The sequence below is a fragment of the Nycticebus coucang genome, chromosome 9 (assembly GCF_027406575.1).
Source record: "Nycticebus coucang isolate mNycCou1 chromosome 9, mNycCou1.pri, whole genome shotgun sequence".
NCBI classification, from domain to species: Eukaryota; Metazoa; Chordata; class Mammalia; order Primates; family Lorisidae; genus Nycticebus; species Nycticebus coucang.
Genome location: NC_069788.1, coordinates 118,832,707 through 118,850,618, shown reverse-complemented (window position 1 = coordinate 118,850,618; position 17,912 = coordinate 118,832,707). Strand labels below are relative to the sequence as shown.

Sequence of the window (17,912 nt, the reverse complement as noted above, 5' to 3'; positions counted from 1 at the left end):
ACTAACGTATATATTCTAACAGGCTTATCCCCTTATGTCTGTTATGTTAAAATATTGGCTGAATTGACAAAAACAGTAAAGCTATTTAAATTGAATTTAATATTTAAGAGAGAGCAAAAATGTATTTACAAGTAATCGTACAAAAAAGAAATCCATGAAATAAAGCACTTTCTTTTCACTACAGCCTTTAAATGTCCTAAGACCTGGTTCAAAGTAGTAGTCAATAAATGCAGAATAAACAAAAATCACACAGACTCAGGTGCAGATTACAGACTCCACCAGTTATTACTTACAGAACTTAACCCAGCTGCATTCTCTCCATGTCTTATTTTGCACAGGGTTAAGAGCAGCTGTATTTAACCAGATAATAAATATCACACTAGACACATTAAACACAACAAATTGCATGATAAAATTAACATTCGTTAAGAAACAGTAAGTGCTGTGCTAAGAACAACGGTGAGAAGTTACTAGCTGTGTTCTCAATTCCTAAACAGCAACTCAGAGAAGTTAAGGGTCTTATTCAAATCATAGCACACACATTTAGTGGTTACATCTTGTAGTAAGTGGTGGCCAAAGACCTTCTTTTTCATTACACTGTAATGTTATGGTTTTTTTACACTCCAGGAGTCAAAGTCTTATTAACAGCTTATTTTCAGTTACCCCTAGATTCTCTGTAAAGTTCTCATTTTTACATACCTTTTTTATGTGACACTGGCATGGCCAATTTATCTAGCCACTTGGGGACACAAAAGAGAGAACTGGGTAGCTGTAAAGTTCAGCTAAACTTTCTGGAAGTACTTAGGAGGGCATGTGGACAATTTATCTTGTAAAGAAATACAGCCTGACCCCGTAAATCATACACCCCGTTTAGCTTTCAACAAAGTCAGTAGTTATGATTTCACGTTAGCCAAAGGCAGAAGTGTAATAGTTCTTTCGGGCTGTGACTGTTGTCACTTGTCATGGAAACGCTCTCTAACCGCGCACCACTGTTCTCAGGTTCCTGCCACTCCCCACTCCGCTGCCTCAGCTTGGAATCTGCTCCCCCGCATTAGTTTCGGATCCTGCCGGGTGCTCTTCTCCTCTCCGGACTCAGATCCCCCGAAGACCTCCAGGAGCGGATGGGCGCCACTTTTCGAGGCACCACGGTCCACCGACCCCGTCCACAGAGTCTTCAAGGAACCTTTCTAAGCAGGGAGAGCACCCGAGAAACCTCTTCGCTTTTCCGGGGGCTGCCCGAGCTCCCCCTTCTCACCGGCTCCGCTCCCGCTGAATAGCGGCTCCTTCGGCGTAAGACTGCAGCGGCTGCGGGACCGACGCCGCCCCCGGCCCGCCGCAGCCCCGCCGGGGACCCAGAATCCCGCCCCCGCCGGCCCCTGTTACCTTGTCGTTGTCCAGCCTCGTCTCCAGGATCTTATGCAGCTTGCGGGACAGCGGGTTGTTGGACGGCGTCGAGGTCCCGCCTGTCCCATTGTTGAAGCCGTTGGCAGCCCCGGCGGCCGGCACTGCGACTGTTTCCCCGGTACCCTCCGCCATAGCCAAGCGCGTCCGTACCACGGCAGCTGAGATACAACCACCGCCCAAGACAGCGACCGCGGTGGCTGCGCGAGTACTGCGCATGTACGGATTTTAGCGCGCATGCGTCCCATTCCCGGAAGCCACTACCGGCAAACACGGCTCGGGCTCTACCAGCCCCAGGGGTGGAGTTGTGGGAGGGCGAGGCTAGGTCCTCCGGTGGGAGGAGGAAATTTCTGAGATTAAAAGAGGCTGGAGTTCTGAATGCGTGCCCTGGAGAACTGCGTGTAAAATACTCCGTGACCTGTGCCTAACTTATACGTTCTAATTAAATCTCTTTATCCGAATTCATTTTTTCTGTTGTTTTCTTTTCCTGAGCTTAAGCGATTCTCTTGCCTCAGCCTCCCAAGTAGCTAGGACTAGAGGCGCCGAATTAATTTTTTCTGAAAAGTACTTATTGAAGGCATAGTGTGTACCCTGTACTCGGGGAGGCACTGGAGGAAGGAGTTGGTAGACGTCATTAGGTTGTGATGGGTGCTCAGAAGGAAATAATGTTCAGTGAAAGAAGGAGGGTGACAGAGGCACACTTTACTCAGGAAGTTAGGAAAGTAGTTTACGTTTAAACTGAGATCTGATGGAGAACCAAAAACTTAAGGAGAAATCATTCCCAAGCAAGAACAAGTGTAACGTGAGGGCAAAGGCCCCAAATCAGAAGAAACTTGGTTCTTCTACAGATGGACCACATAGTGTAACTGTGAAGTAGTGAACGAGGATGGGAGTAAGAAAGGAGAAAAATAAATTCCCAGGAAATTCTGGAAGACTAATATTGTCATTTTTTCTTTTTTCCTCACTTTAAAATTTGAATTGAAACATCTGGGAGGCCAAGTCGAGTGGATTGCCTAAGCTCACCGTCTGGAGACAAGCCTGAGCAAGAGCTAGACCCCGTCTCTAAAAATAGCCGGGCGTTGCCGGTAGTCCCAGCTACTCCAGAGACTGAGGCAAGAGAATTGCTTGACCCTGGGAGTTTGAGGTTGCTGTGAGCTATGATGCCACGCACTCAACCCAGGGCAACAAAGTGAGACTATGTCTCAAAAAAAATAATAAAATAAATATAAAAATAAATTGGGTGGCGCCTATGGCAAGGTGAGTAGGGCGCCGGCCCCATATACTGAGGGTGGCAGGTTTGAACGTGGCCCAGCCAAACAGCAATTAAAAAAAAAATTGAATTGAAATGAAATCCTTTATTCTTGTTAAGTATTTGTCTGAAACACTAACCATTTAGTTCTTGTAATTAATTTTACATTGTTTCATACGCATACATGAAACACACACAGCTAGAGATATACACTTTATCAGACTTCATGGAAAATCATCTATTACACAGATAACATAGAGAAAGCACTGACAGAATCACTCTTCTCTACTCTGGTAAGTGAAGAAGAGAAGACTCAAGTAGAAAAAAGAAAAAGATCAAAAAGAAGCAATAGCTAGGTATGAATTTCAATAGGAAATGCACAGAACCTAGATGAGGAAAAACTTAAAAGTGCTGCTAAGGGAACTTCAAACTTAAGTAAGTGAAAAGATACATTGTTTTTAGCAGGAACACTTAGTATAAAGATTTCATTTCTCTCTCATAGATAAATTTAGCATAACCCAAATTAAAATATTGAAGATGTACATCAGTGTGTATATACACAGATGAATCTCAGTTAGACTTTAACAAATATGTATGATTAAAGGCTCAGTGAGTAGGGCGCCGGCCCCATATGCCGAGGGTGGCAGGTTCAAACCCAGCCCCGGCCAAACTGCAACAAAAAAATAGCCGGGCGTTGTGGCAGGTGCCTGTAGTCCCAGCTGCTCGGGAGGCTGAGGCAAGAGAATCGCGTAAGCCCAAGAGTTAGAGGTTGCTGTGAGCCATGTGACGCCACGGCACTCTACCCGAGGGCGGTACAGTGAGACTCTGTCTCTACAAAAAAAAAGGAATGACAGGCTCCCCTGTGCCTGTAGCTCAGCGGCTAAGGCACCAGTCACTTACACAGGAGCTGGCGGGACAAATCCAGCTAAATCCAGCTGAGGCCTGCCAAACAACAATGACAACTACAACCCGCTGGACATTGTGGCCGGGTGCCTGTAGTCCCAGCTACTTAGGAGGCTGAGGCCAAAGAATTGCTTAAGCCCAAGAGTTTGAGGTTGTTGTGAGCTGTGACACCATAGCACTCTACCCAGGGTGACAGCTTGAGACTCTGTCTCAAAATAAAAAAATAAAAGGAATGACAGTGATAGCACACAGAATAAGAGGGGTTACAAAAGATTGCACATGACTTCTTTATGTGAAATCCACCAAATAGATATAGAAAGTAGATTAGTGGTTCCAGGAAGAGGAGTCTTGGGAGGAAGGAATGGAGAGTGTCAGCTCATAGACAGAGGTTTGTTTTGGGAGTAATGAAAATGTTCTCAAACTACATTGTGGTGATGCTTGGATAACTCTGTGAATATACTACTAAAAACTGCTGAACTATACACTTTAAATGGGGGGGGTTGTAGGGTACATGACATATTTCAAAGCTTTTTTTTTTTTGAGATGTTTTCAAGCTGTCACCCTGGGTAGAGCATTGTGGCATCATAGCTCACAGTAACCTCCCACTTGGGCTCAAGTGATCCTCTTGCCTCAGGTTTTCTATTTTTAGTAGAGACAGGATCTCGCTTTTGCTCAGGTTGGTCTTGAACTGGTGAGCTCAAGCAATCCAGCCTCAGCCTTCCAGAGTGCTAGGATTACAGGCATGAGCCACTGCGCAAAGCTGTTTTTTGTTTTTTGTTTTTGTTTTTGTTTTTTTAAGTAAAGGAGAGATAAACAAACTAAGTCATGAGAAAATACGAACATACTTTATTTTTACAAACTTTACTGAGATATAATTTATGGGCCATAAACTTCACCTGTTTAAAATATAAAATACAGCTCCTCCCACCCACCGTAACACACTGAGGACATTTTGAGTCGCTAGAGCCTGGTGGCTCCAGAGCTCTAAAGGCAACCCAGGGCTGCTGGGTTTCAACTCCCTGCCAGCCCTTCTCACTGGTCCTGCGGAGAGATTTCTTCACTACTATAAACAAGGAAGGATATGATAGGAGGCTAGTGAATATAACTCCTTTAGAACAAAGGAAATTAACTTTTGATACCCACGGATTGGTGCAAGACTTAGAAATTCAAGGATTTGACAAAACACAAGCAGAAACAATTGTATCAGCATTAACCACTTTATCAAATGTCACCCTGGATACTACCTATAAAGAGTCACTGAAGCTCACCAGGAACTAAGTACAACAGCTAATGGCTCATTTAGACTTCATCAGGAAAGACATGGTCATCCTAGAGAAAAGTGAATTTGCAAATCTTAGAGCAGAGAGTGAGAAAATGAAAATTGAATTAGACTAAGTTAAACAACAACTAATACATGAAACCGGTAGAATCAGAGCAGATAATAAACTGGACATCAACCCAGAAAGGAGCACAGTAACAGATAAGTTTACAGAGCAAGAAAAGCAACTTATGGAAGCAACCACAGAATTTACAAAAAAAGGATACCCAAAGCAAAAGTGTTATTTCAGAGACCAATAATAAAATTGACACTGAAATTGCTTTCTTAAAAACAGTGATGGAGTCTAACAAACTTGAGACAATTCATTACCTTGCAGCCTCAGCGTTTGCTTGCCTGGCAATAGCATTGGGAGTTTACAGAATCTAGAAGCAATATTAATGCTCCTACTGCCATTGCGATTGACTTCATAGAACACTAAACCAGCATAGATTTACTTTGAACGTTGTCAGTTGCAGCAGAAACTTACAAGATTATTCAAAGTATTATGGACTAAAAAGAAGTGTTGCAGAATGCAAAGAGATATTTTGTCATTATTTTGTATGTCTGTCTTTATTTTATCATCGAAAAGCTACCATGCAAAACCTGATTTCTTTGAAAGGCATTTTGTTCTTATCTTTCTGATGGTTCATAGAAACTGAAACAGTTTTCTTGTGTTTGCTTCAACAACTATGTAAATTGTTAAGATTCTGTTGGAATCTGCTGAAAATTTTGAAAACTACTCCCTAGCCCTAAGTACTAATTATTGTACTTTCCTGATAACTACTGCATAATTACATATTTTATATAAAATAAAAATTATAAAATAAAAATTATAACAAAAAAATTAAAAAATAAAATATAAAATACAACAGCTTTTAGTTTATTTACAGAGTGGACAAATATCACAATACTCTAATTTTAGCATAGCATCTTACACAATAGGTAAGCTAAAGGCTTAATTAATAGAAAGTATTGAAATGAAGTTTTATGGCTTTATAAGTTACGGTTATTAATTATAATTTTTAGGAGCTGACTGTGGATGATTTAAACAGAAATGTATTTATTTATTGAAATAATATAGGGTAAGTCTTAGAATCAACAAGAAGGAAGAAGAACCAAGCTTATAAGAGAGGGCAGAAACAAAAGGAGGCTAGGCACACAACCATTGCCAAAACCACTGCACAGAAAAGCTCATCGTGGGCTCGGTGCCTGTGGCTCAAAAGGCTAAGGCACCAGCCACACACACCTGAGCTGGCGGGCTCGAATCCAGCCCGGGCCCTCCAAACAACAATGACTGCTGCAACCAAAAAAATAGCTGGGCGTTGTGGCAGGCACTTGTCGTCCCAGCTACCTGGGAGGCTGAGGCAGGAGAATCGCATAAGCCCAGGAGTTGGAGGTTGCTGTGAGCTGTGATGCTACAGCACTCTACCTAGGGCGACAGCTTGAGGCTCTGTCTCCAAAAAAAAAAGAGCTCATCCTGGATCCATTGTCACCACTGAACCCTGGGACGGACAGATTGCTCCACCTATATTCGTGACCCTGGACTCAGAATGCTTCCAGAGCACAGCTGTTGGTTCTATCCCTGAAAACTCTGTGTTGCTTAAAATTTTACCACTTCTCGAAGAATTCTCCACTGTCCCTGATTTTTTGTGTCACTTCCTCTTGAATCAATGCTTCTCACTGAGAGAGCTCAGATAAAATGTTTGTGCCTACTTCCAGGGAAACTGAGAAAATGGAAAATTAGCAGTATACCAAAAGAGTTTGTGTCCTATGCAACCCTCACTCCCACTAGGAAGTAAATAAATGGACAAATGAATGAAGGAAGGAAGGAATACATGAATAAATAAATAAATGGCAAATGTCCACTACAATGTACCCTTCACCTAGGCAATATCAATATATACTATTCCTATACTTATACTTGAAAATTATTTTTGCCTAACATTTGGCAATTCATTCCCCACATAACCAATATCTGACCTTATCATCCCCCAAGAAACAATCCAAAGTTTAATCTGTTTTTCTATTCAGCTCAAAGTAAAATCTTGCCTTATTTATTAATAGCATATTGCATATGGAATAAATGCAAAGTAACCACCAACCACCAATCCTATCTAAAGTGTTACTCAAGAAAGAAAAGACAGATTAGAAAACAGGAGAAAATGCCATAGGTGTCATTTCTTCAACTATTATAAAGCTGTTGTTGGAATGTATGATTTCTAATATTTTCCATGATCCTTTTGTCTGCAGCCAACACAACACATCAGTTGATCAAAGTTGTTTACCTGGTAAAGTGACCCAAACTGTCATGCCAAAAGAATCTGGACCTTTGATGGTTCTGGCTGATTAGTTTAGCATAGTTTCCCTTTAATGTTTCCCCTCATGACAGTCTTAGAAAATATTTAAATGATTCTCCAGGTTCTATCCTTATTCCTTTCTGCCTATGATATATAGTAAAACTCCAATTTCCCCACCACATTCAAGATCAGTCACTCCATCCAACCATGTGATTTTTCTTTTATTTTCCCCCGTTCACCCAGAGCCAGGAGGAGATCTCAGCCCCCATTTCAATGGGACCACTGTTGCTACTCTTGGTGCAAATTCTTTTCCTAGGATCCTAATTCCTTTAAGCATAAGACTTAGGCTGTTCCATTTAAAGACAATTGTACTTACACTTTCAGGAGGCAGTAGAAGTTTATGCAACAGGCAGTTCCAGGGACAGCATTAGCAGTGGCACCAGAATTGTGGAGACAAACAAAAAAATTTTTGCAAGTGAATGATACACATAGAATAAGAGGTGCCATTCCCTCCCTCCCCACTTTGTTCCTAGATCATATATTCTGGCTATGGGAGAACAAGACAAAAACTGATCTCCAGTTTGGAGAATGGCAAGTACCTTAAACTTGTGAGGTGCTTTCTCCTGGCTGGTGCTGTAATGAATCACTAATGGCTTCTACACTGCCTTCTAGTTGTTTCTTCATAATGGAGTTAATGAGACTATTGAATTTCATAGGTATTACATCACTTTGTTCTCTACAAAGCAATTTCTTAGGTAAGAAGCAATGTTGAATGTGAAATTATGAGGATATATAAAATATTCAGTAGATCAATGAATAGAAGAAAAAGAAAGCAAATGCAAGTATGATTCTAGTTCAATAAAAAATGATATTTCTTCTTTTGTGAGGGAAGGAATCTATTTAATGGCTTCTAGTCCTTCTGAGGTATGTTAATATATTGGAGGCTGTAGTGGGAAAATTGGGAAATCAGTAGTGGTTTTAGCCAGGAGAAAGGAAATACACGTTGAGTCTATGACATTATCAGAATTTAGCTTTGTTCATGGGCCCAAATGAGCAAACTTGTGGGGTAATTAGGAAGAAAAATGACCCTGCGATTGGTCATTTTGTTCACCTCATTATTAAGAGAATCCATTGCAGTGAGGCCTTTGGTATATACACATTCATATGACTCAAAAATTATATACACTGGATGTCAAGTGATACATCCATATATTTCTTCATGCCTTCTTGTCATAAATCCTTCATTTTTGTTCTAAACAGGTCTTGACTAGTCAGCCAATCTGTTATCCACTACCCATGGACAGTACACGTTCCCACATCAGTTATATAGTCCCTTTTCATTATCCTTGAGAGACATCCATGCAATAAGCCAACATGATCAAGCAAACCATTTTCATCGAGCACTAGAATTTCAGGCATTGACATTTATAAACTAGGTTCAAATATTGTCCTGTCTACATAGTTGACTGGAGGAAAGTTCCCATGAAGCCAACGTGTGGGTTGAGATAGAGGTGATTGTTGCGTGACCCGAGACGCGAACGAGCAGCAGCTTTGCTGTAGGTGTAAACCTGCTCCTGTAATTATTAAGTCAAGAAACAGACTACACACCGTTTGATGGCATATAGCAAAGTTCTTTATTCCACGTTTAAGTTTTATACTCTTCCAGTCACGTACACACCTAATCCATTATCTATTAGCTGAATTTGAACTTGAAAGGAAATTTATCATATCAATGTAACCACTTGTGTAGTAAATCTCTTCCTCTAAACAGTGACTAGTTTTCCCAGCAGGGCACAAAGACAAAAACAGCTATAGGGGAACAGAATTAATAGAAGAATATCTTCAAGCATTCACTCAGTTTACTCAGTATGAAGTAACGACTGTGACCTTCCTTCAGGGCAGAGCACCTATAGACCTCTGACAATATGTTGTTAACATATGTCAACCCTCTGGCCCGTATCTCTGAGGAAGGGCGGCATGCCCTTGGATCTCAGGCTTCACGGGGTGTACTGCTTCAGAGAAAAGGCCTAAGGAATTTTCCAAAGAGCCTAACTCTGTGAGTAACCCAGGGGGGTCCAAGCGTCTTAAGCCTCTGGAAGAAAAGCATGTCCTTTTAAACTCACACTGAATTTACTTTGTGTGCTTGATGTAGGATAAATTTATTTCTAAATATTATCCTACAGGTGATAGAATCAAAAAGGTTCCTAGTGGACTGTCCATTTACTATGGTTCTATGTGCTGCCGCATATTCTTTATAGGTTGGACTATATTCAGAAGACAGCATTAACCACATGACCCACTGTGGTAATTACATGCACCCAGCTACCAACAGTTAAGTGTTATTACTTGGTTTCTACCCATCATGATTTTGCCATCTTATTTGAATTAGGGAGACCAATCAACTCTTCTATCAATGTTTACAACCTAAGTAAAGCAATGACTAATGGATTTTTCAAGAATGCTCCTCATACCAATGCAAATCTCAAGTCTTTAGCAAAGAAAGTGTCTGGACTTCCCTCAAAAGTGAAAACAAAATTAGGGAAGGTTATGAGTGGGGGAAAAAAAAAAGACACGTCAACATCTCTGTTTCCTTAAGTTTCTTGATTCTTTCCTCTACATAAAACCAAAATTTTTCTGGAAACATCGTTTGTCGTGAGTTTTAGCCTTAAGTCAATGAACTGGACAAATTATTAGAACCTCTTCCAGAGATCTGAGCCAGAACATTGACTACAGAACAAAGAATGTCTAACAAGTGTACACACATCAATAAATTTAGTACAAACTACAAATTTTGTTCACCCTTGAAGTCCTAATCCATATATTACGCATATTTTTGCTGCTATTAAGTAGCAAAGGCTGCATCTTGTTGAACTCTGATGCTTGTGTAGGACTATTGACTGCACGGAGTGGGAGGGGATTTGTGGAAACTTGGCTTCTCTTTATGCCAGTGGTACCCAACATTTTTGGGACCAGGCACCTGTTTTGTGAAAGACTATTTTTCTACTAATGGGAGAGGGATGAGGTTCTCATAAGGCGTGCACAACCTAGATCCCTGGCATGCACAGTTACAGCAGGGTTCCCACTCCTGTGAGAATCTAATACTGCCATTTATCTGACAAGCAAGCAGAGCTCAGGTGGTGATGTGAGTGTTGGGGAGCCGCTATAAATACAGACAAAACTTTGCTAGCTGGCCTGACACTCACCTCCTGCTATGCAGCCCAGTTCTTAACAGGCCAGGGGGTTGGGAACAGCAGCTTTATGAACTAGCCCTCAGGGTACTTCATTACAAGGCCACTGAGTACGCCTAGGAGACACTGGAGGATGTGCTGCTTTAATGTACATCCTCAAAGGAGGCTCAGTGAGGGACGGAGAATTTGAGAATTCTGATCACATATCTGCACTCCAGTTCTGGGGCCCTGCTCTTTCCCAGTCAATGCCCAATCTCAAATAAGACTGTTGGTGAAGGGCGGCACCTGTGGCTCAGCGAGTAGGGCGCCAGCCCCATATATGGAAGGTGGCGGGTTCAAACCTGGCCCTGGCCAAACTGCAACAAAAAATAGCCAGGCGTTATGGTGGGTACCTGTAGTCCCAGCTTGGGAGGCTGAGGCAAGAGAATCACCTAAGCCCAAGAGCTGAAGGTTGCTGTGAGCTGTGAAAAAGAAAGAAAGAAAGAAAGAAAGAAAGAAAGAAAGAAAGAAAGAAAGAAAGAAAGAAAGAAAGAAAGAAAGAAAGAAAGAAAGAAAGAAAGAAAGAAAGAAAGAAAGAAAGAAAGAAAGAAAGAAAGAAAGAAAGAAAGAAAGAAAGAAAGAAAGAAAGAAAGAAAGAAAGAAAGAAAGAAAGAAAGAAAGAAAGAAAGAAAGAAAGAAAGAAAGAAAGAAAGAAAGAAAGAAAGAAAGAAAGAAAGAAAGAAAGAAAGAAAGAAAGAAAGAAAGAAAGAAAGAAAGAAAAAGACGGTTGGTGAGGCTGTGAATTACTTGACATCAGGCTGACCATGTGACCATGTGACCAAGACTGTCAATTCTTTTTCCTTTTTTTCTTTTCTTTGGCTCTGTGTCTTACAGGTATAGGGGATAGCATTTTTTTTTTCCGTAGACAATAGAAAGCCCTTGAGTTTCTGTTTTTACCTTTATTTATTTATTTTTGAGACACAGTGTCACTATGACGCCCTCGGTAGAGTGTCGTGGCGTCCTAGCTCACAGCAATCTCAAGCTCTTGGGCTTAAGCGATTCTCAGCCTCCCAAGTAGCTGGGACTACAGGCACCCACCACAATGCCCCCTATTTTCTTTTTGTTGTTGTTGTTGTTCTCATTGTCTTGTTGTTCAGCAGGCCCGGGCAGGGTTCGAATCTACCAGCCCTGATGGTTATGTGGCCGGCACCCTAACCACTGAGCTACAGGTGCTGAGCCTTGTTTTTACCTTAGCCAACAATTTCAGAATTTAAGTTTGTCATCAGTACTTTAAGACAAGGCCATCCCCTCCACAATCTGCATTTATGTTTTTCATACAGGAGTAGCTATAGGGTTCTCTCAAGGTCTTTGTATTAATGAGCCTATTATTCCAAAGTGCTCACAAGTGACAATTTGATAAAATTTTTCGTTGTCACATGCCACAGGCTTCCTCAGTCTCATCCCTTACTACGAACTGGTTTTATTGTCTTCAGTGCCAATTAGTTAGGTGAAATATATGTTAATAGATTGCTCCATCTTTTTCTTAAGGACTAATTGCTAACAGAAAGATCAATTAATCTCTATAAAAATTAGAGAATCAAGCCCAGAAATATAGGCAGGAGCAAAGGGGAGCCATATTTGCAGAAGTGCAGCTGAAATTACTGCCAAGAACTGGTTTATTGAGAACATCACCGACCTCAAAGCTAAACCCATTTCTTAGCCGATTCTGTACCTTGTGCCTACCATCACCCACACATAGGCATTGCCGCCCATACAAACCAATGTTGTGCCACAAATGCTATCTCTAGGAACAGATCCCCACAGTGCCAGTTTCTCTGTATCCCTGGACTGTGCTCCTGTGTCTGCGTGCCTGGTTAGTTGACCCTAAAGTACAAGCCCATGCTCTAGTTTCTAGAGGAGCTGAGGAATCGAGTGTGATGTTTTTAGCTTTCATTTTTGACTAAATCAGTTCCTCTGAAAATGTCTTTGTAACTAAGCCCATAGCACTGTCTTTGACATATTCCCCCAGGAACGTTGAAATAACCATCCTACCTTTCTTACCTACCTATCTTTAATTACAACTCCCTTAGCCCTTTCTCTGAACCTGCTATTAATTGCTCTCACTGGTTAATCCTTAATGCCTTTGAGGCATTAAGATTTCTCACATGGAAATATTTCCAGCAGGAGGTGTCAGTCCAGCTCCCCAACATTCACTTCACCACCTGAGCTCTGCTTCCTGTCAGATAAATGGCAGCATCAGGAAATATATACTGATTTCCAAGAAATATATATTTCCTTCTTCTCTCTGATACTTCATCAGTTTTGACAGCTGCCTCAAGTTTCTCTTTTTCTTCTTTGTTCAGGCATTTCCTGCCATTGCTCTCATCCTTTGCTTTGTATTTTAAGGTTTCATGACTACAACCTTAACAGTAATGGATGTAATGATCTCAAAACATTTTAGCAATAAATGCCCATCTCCGAATGAAATCCACAGAACAGAAAACAGAGAGCCTAATCTGTATGAAGCCTGTGTATGTCCTCCAGCCCTTTCTCCACTAAGGTACCTCCTTTGTCATCTTTGTGCAGCCTCCCATTGGATGCTTGAATCAGTTGGGAGTTTGGGGCTGCAAAACAACAGACAGGATGATGTACTGGAAAGAGAGGAAGGCAGCTCAAAGAACTGGCAAGAGGGCTGAAGACTCCATTGGGAACCAGGAAGCAACAGGGGATCTCACTTGACAATTTTTATGCTCAATACCAGAGGGGAAATTTTAGTCAACATATTGACTATAAATTTGTGATCTGTGAGACAGATAAGAAAAGAATCTACATAAGAAGGGTGCACTCTAACTGGATAGTAAAGACCATAATTACAACCCCAATGCAGAGAAATAGAAGGGGCTATTGGGCAGATTTCACCAAACTTCAGCAGACTACTGAGATGGTTGGCAACTGGCTGGGGTGGGGTGGGATGTCAGATGTCATGTACCCTAATTAGGCAATTACATGTATGCTATAACACTTGTTATAGCAAGTGTTGTTTCAAAAGTTATAGTAAAAATAAAACTGCTAAGAAGTAGCCAGATTAAAATGTTTGCAAGAAAAGGCTAGGACTTGAAAAGCTTTCTTTCTATACAAACGGGTTCAGTATACTAACAAGCAGCTTGAGTCAAATTATTCCGGAAATTGCCACTAGGTTCCAGGTCGCTGTCCAAAATCTTTAACTGTAGCCTGAAATTTTTTTTTTTTTTGGTAGAGGCAAAGTCTCACTCTGTGGCCCTCACTCTGTGGTAGAGTGTCGAGGCATCACACAGCTCACAGCAACCTCCAATTCCTTGCCTCAGCCTCCAGAGTAGCTGGGACTATAGGCACCTGCCATAACGCCCAGCTATTTTTTGTTGCAGTTTGTCAGGGGCTGGGTTCAAACCCGCCATCCTCGGTATATGGGGCCAGAGCCCTACTCACTGAGCCACAGGCACGGGCCCCTCTCTTCCTTCTATCGCCTCCCATTATGCACCTATTTTCATTGCTCTCCAACCCCAAGATTCATACCCTTCCCCTACACAATCCCAAATCCCCAAGGCAACCCTCAAGGAAATTAAACCACTCATCCTCAAACTCCTGACAGCAGGTGTTCTCAGACCTATTAACTCACCTTATAACACCCCTATCCTTCCTGTAAAGAAAACTGATGGTTCATATTGGCTAGTGCAAGACTTACATGCCATTAATAAGATTATCCAGCCTATTCACCCAGTAGTCCCTAATCCTTATACTCACCTATCTATCATTCCTTCAAACACCTCCCACTACACAGTTTTAGATCTTAAAGATGCCTTCTTTACCATCCCCATTCACAAACTCTCCCAACCCCTCTTTGCCTTTGCCTGGACAAACCCTGACTCCTCCACTAGCCAATAGCTAACCTGGACAGTTCTCCTACAAGGATTTAGAGATAGCCTTCATTACTTTGGACAACAACTTCAGGGCGACCTCCAGCAGTTAACTTTACTGGGGAATTCCACGATTCTCCAGTATGTAGATGACCTTCTTTTAGGCAGCCCTCCCCCACTGTCTCCTGACAAGACAGCATTCACTTACTCTCTTTCCTTGCTACCAAAGGGTATAAAGTGTCCCCTTGCAAACTCAATTAACCTCTCCCTCTGTCTGACATCTCAGCATTCTTTTAAAGGGACAGTAAAAACTCATTCCCCCTGACTGGGTTCAGGCTATCTCCTCCTTACCCCTTCGTCAAACGAAAAATGACCTCCTCTCCTTCCTGGGAGTTTTAGGGTATTTTAGAGGCTGGATTCCCAATTTTGTGGCCTTGGCTAAACCTCTATACACCACTGCTAAAGATTCCCCAACCAACCTCCTAGACCAGTGGAGGTCTAGGACTAACGCTGCAATGTATTTTCATTGTTAAAGAGGGGTCGCGACCCACAGGTTGAGAACTGCTGTGCTAGACCCACACCAACTTTGGTCAAACTTTCCATTCCTTACAATCTTCTTTGTCCCATGCAAAAGAAGATTGTCTCCTTTTATCTCCCTGACCCCAATATCCATTTTACCTCTCAGTGTCAGAACACTAAAGATGTGCAGTAGGGGTTCTCACACAAAGACTCACCCCTACAACGATTACCTCCCAATAGCCTTCATCGCAAAACACAGAATTCACAGCCCTAGGCTGGACCTCTTGCCTCTGAGCAGTAGCAGCTGGCTCTTCTAGAAGCCCAGAAACTCACTCACCATGCTCCTATATATTTACTTAGCCCTCATAATATTCCATCCCTTTTAAAACACCAACACTTGTCCTCTTTAATCTCCACACCTCATTTACTTCAGCTCTTAATTCTTTTTATAGAAAACCCAAACATTCAGTTTCTCCCTGGTCAAGCACATAACCCCTCAAGTCCGTTAGCTGCTCTCCACTCTCATGACTTTCACACTTCACAGAACTCATTTCATGATTGCTGGCCTTTAATCACAGTAACACTACACCCCTTTCCAAATATCTCTCTTTTTCCCTTACCTAATCCTGAAGACACCCGGCAGTTCTTTTAAGCCCACCGCTCACTCTATTGCCAAAGCAGGCTTTGCTATTCTGTCTTCTTCCCACATTATCACCTCTGTTACTCTTCCCCCAGTACTTCCTCACAACAAGCAGAACTCTTAGCCCTCACTAAAGCCCTACAGCTCGCAAGAGACCACTCCATAAACATACACACAGACTTTAAGTACACCTTCCACATAGTACATCACCATGCAGCCATGTGGAAAGAAAGAAGATTCATTACCACCAAAGGCTCCTCTATCATCAATACCACACTTATTAAAGACCTCATAAATGCATCTGCACTTCAAAGGAAGTTGCCATTATTCACTGTAAAGATCATTAAAATAAAACAGATCCAATTTCCAAAGGTAATCAGATGGCTGATATTGGAAGCCAGAAGAGCAGCACAGTGTCCTTATACTCTCCCCACCCCAGAGGACAGGGCTTCTTGTTAGATAGATGCTCTCCAGTATATTCATCTGAAAAACAAAAAAATTACCAGCATCTTCCCACATGGGAAAGATGGTTCATTCAACAGGGAAAATTCATTCTTCCTTCCTCCCAAGCACAAAATATCCTCTCTTCCCTCCATGATGGCCTTCATGTTGGCTTCAAGCCTCTCTACACTCTTTCTTTTCCCACTTCTTTCTCACCTACAGCTATCTTACCTTTTAAAACAAATAACCCAGTCATGCATAATCTGTACTAGAGCCTAACACCAGGGCACCATAAAACACCCCCCTTTCCCACTCATCAGGCTCGAGGCCAAATCCCCGAGTGAGACTGGCAGATTGACTTCACACACATGCCTCCTGTAAGAAAATATAAACTTTTCCTAGTTTGGGTTGATATTTTCCTGGGATGGGTCAAAACTTTTCCCACAACAGGAGAAAAAACCCAAGAAGTTGTTTTCAACCTTCTTCACCACACTATTCCTAGATTCGGTCTCCCCAGCTCTATTCAGAGTGACAACGGCCCAGCTCTCATTAGTCAGATCACCTCCCAAATCTCACAAACCCTAGGAATTCAGTGGTGTCTACATGTGCCTTACAGACCCCAGTCTACTTTCAGGGAAAGTAGAACAGATGAATAGCATCCTTAAACAGCATCTCACAAACTTAGTGCTCCAACACAAATAGGATTGGATTAAGATCCTCCCCATCGCCTTACTCTACATTCACTCTACCCCTCACAAACCCCTCTTTTATAGCCCTTTTGAAATAATGTATGGCAGAACTGTTATTGTCGGCCCTGGCCCTCCCCCAGGCTCTATCATAGGAAACTGTTTTCCTATCCTCCAGAAAAACTAGAGATGAATTTAGAAAAACAATCAATCGCCTTTCTTTTTCTTTTCTTTTTTTTTTTTGCAGTTTTGGCCGGGGCTGGGTTTGAACCCCCACCTCCAGCATATGGGGCCAGCGCCCTATTCCTTTGAGCCACAGGTGCTGCCCAATCAATCACCTTTTACTCCAACCCTCAGCAGAGAAGGTTGCAGACCAATTGGCAGGGCAACAAGTTCTCCTCAAATCTCCCTTGCACTGCAACACTTTATCTCCTCATTGGACAGGCCCTCATATGGTTCTCTAGAGCACCCCAGAGCTGTTCACCTTGTGAACCCCCCAGTTTGGATTCATGGATCCCAAATAAAACTGCATGCTACAGAAAAACTTCCAACACTGAAGAATTCTCACTGGGAAGTCGCGAGTACTGTTCCCTGCCACCTTAAACTCACCAGGATCCCTGAAGAATCCACTTCCTAATAAATGTGTAACATTCCTCCCCAATTTTTCCCTTTTCTCCATGACTTTTCTCAGGATGCCTGGCTACTCTCACATGTTCAAAGTTGGGACGACATCCTGGAAGCCTCCAAAGATCTGTGGCTACCGGGCACCTTCCGAGACTTTCTCCCTGAAGAAACCCAATTTTTCTTCTTCCTTCTTTTGTCCTTCTGGCTACCCCTCCTGTCGATTCTGGCCTTTCTTCCCTACCCACCAACCTCGACAGATGATAAAGTCACTAATTATAATCCTTCTTATTCTTCTTACAGATCAGCAATTCTCTGCCTCATCTCTCAATTTATTGACCAGATAGTCACCCGAAAACTGCTCCTATGCTTGCTTTACTGAATACCAACCAGCTCAGACTGAAAATCCAGAAGCGTTTCTGTAAATGTCACTCCCCTGCCCCCTCCCATTCTCTTTTTACGGACAGTCCACTCAGTCCTCTCTTCCCACAAGAAACAACCTGAGAGACACCATGCCCATCACCCGCCTCCTTATAATATATTAGGAAGATGAGAATGATAGAATCAGGTTACCAACCCACCCGGGAAGAATTCCTTTCCTGAGAAGCATGTCCCACACAAGAAATAGTGAATGGACCAATCCAGACCTCCCTAACCTTTTCCCACCTACCCGCCCAGGTAAAGCTATGGACAGACCAATCCTGGCAGCCCTAACCCTTTAAATCCCCGACCACCATAGCCCACATGTGGATTTCTCCCTAGTCAGGAATCTCACCC

General features: G+C 42.3%; 1 protein-coding gene and 1 pseudogene across 1 annotated transcript in view; one reads left to right on the top strand and one right to left on the bottom strand.

Moving 5' to 3' along the window:
- Positions 1–1,643, bottom strand: part of COG6 (component of oligomeric golgi complex 6) — a 123,600-nt gene extending 121,957 nt beyond the window's left edge. The window contains exon 1 of the mRNA XM_053601702.1: positions 1,384–1,643. Within this exon, the coding sequence (XP_053457677.1) occupies positions 1,384–1,620 (237 nt within the window). The 5' untranslated portion in view covers positions 1,621–1,643. The remainder of the gene's footprint in view (positions 1–1,383) is intronic.
- A 2,881-nt stretch (positions 1,644–4,524) lies between these two features.
- LOC128594792 (coiled-coil domain-containing protein 90B, mitochondrial-like) lies at positions 4,525–5,258 on the top strand (annotated as a pseudogene).
- The last annotated feature ends 12,654 nt before the right edge of the window (positions 5,259–17,912 follow it).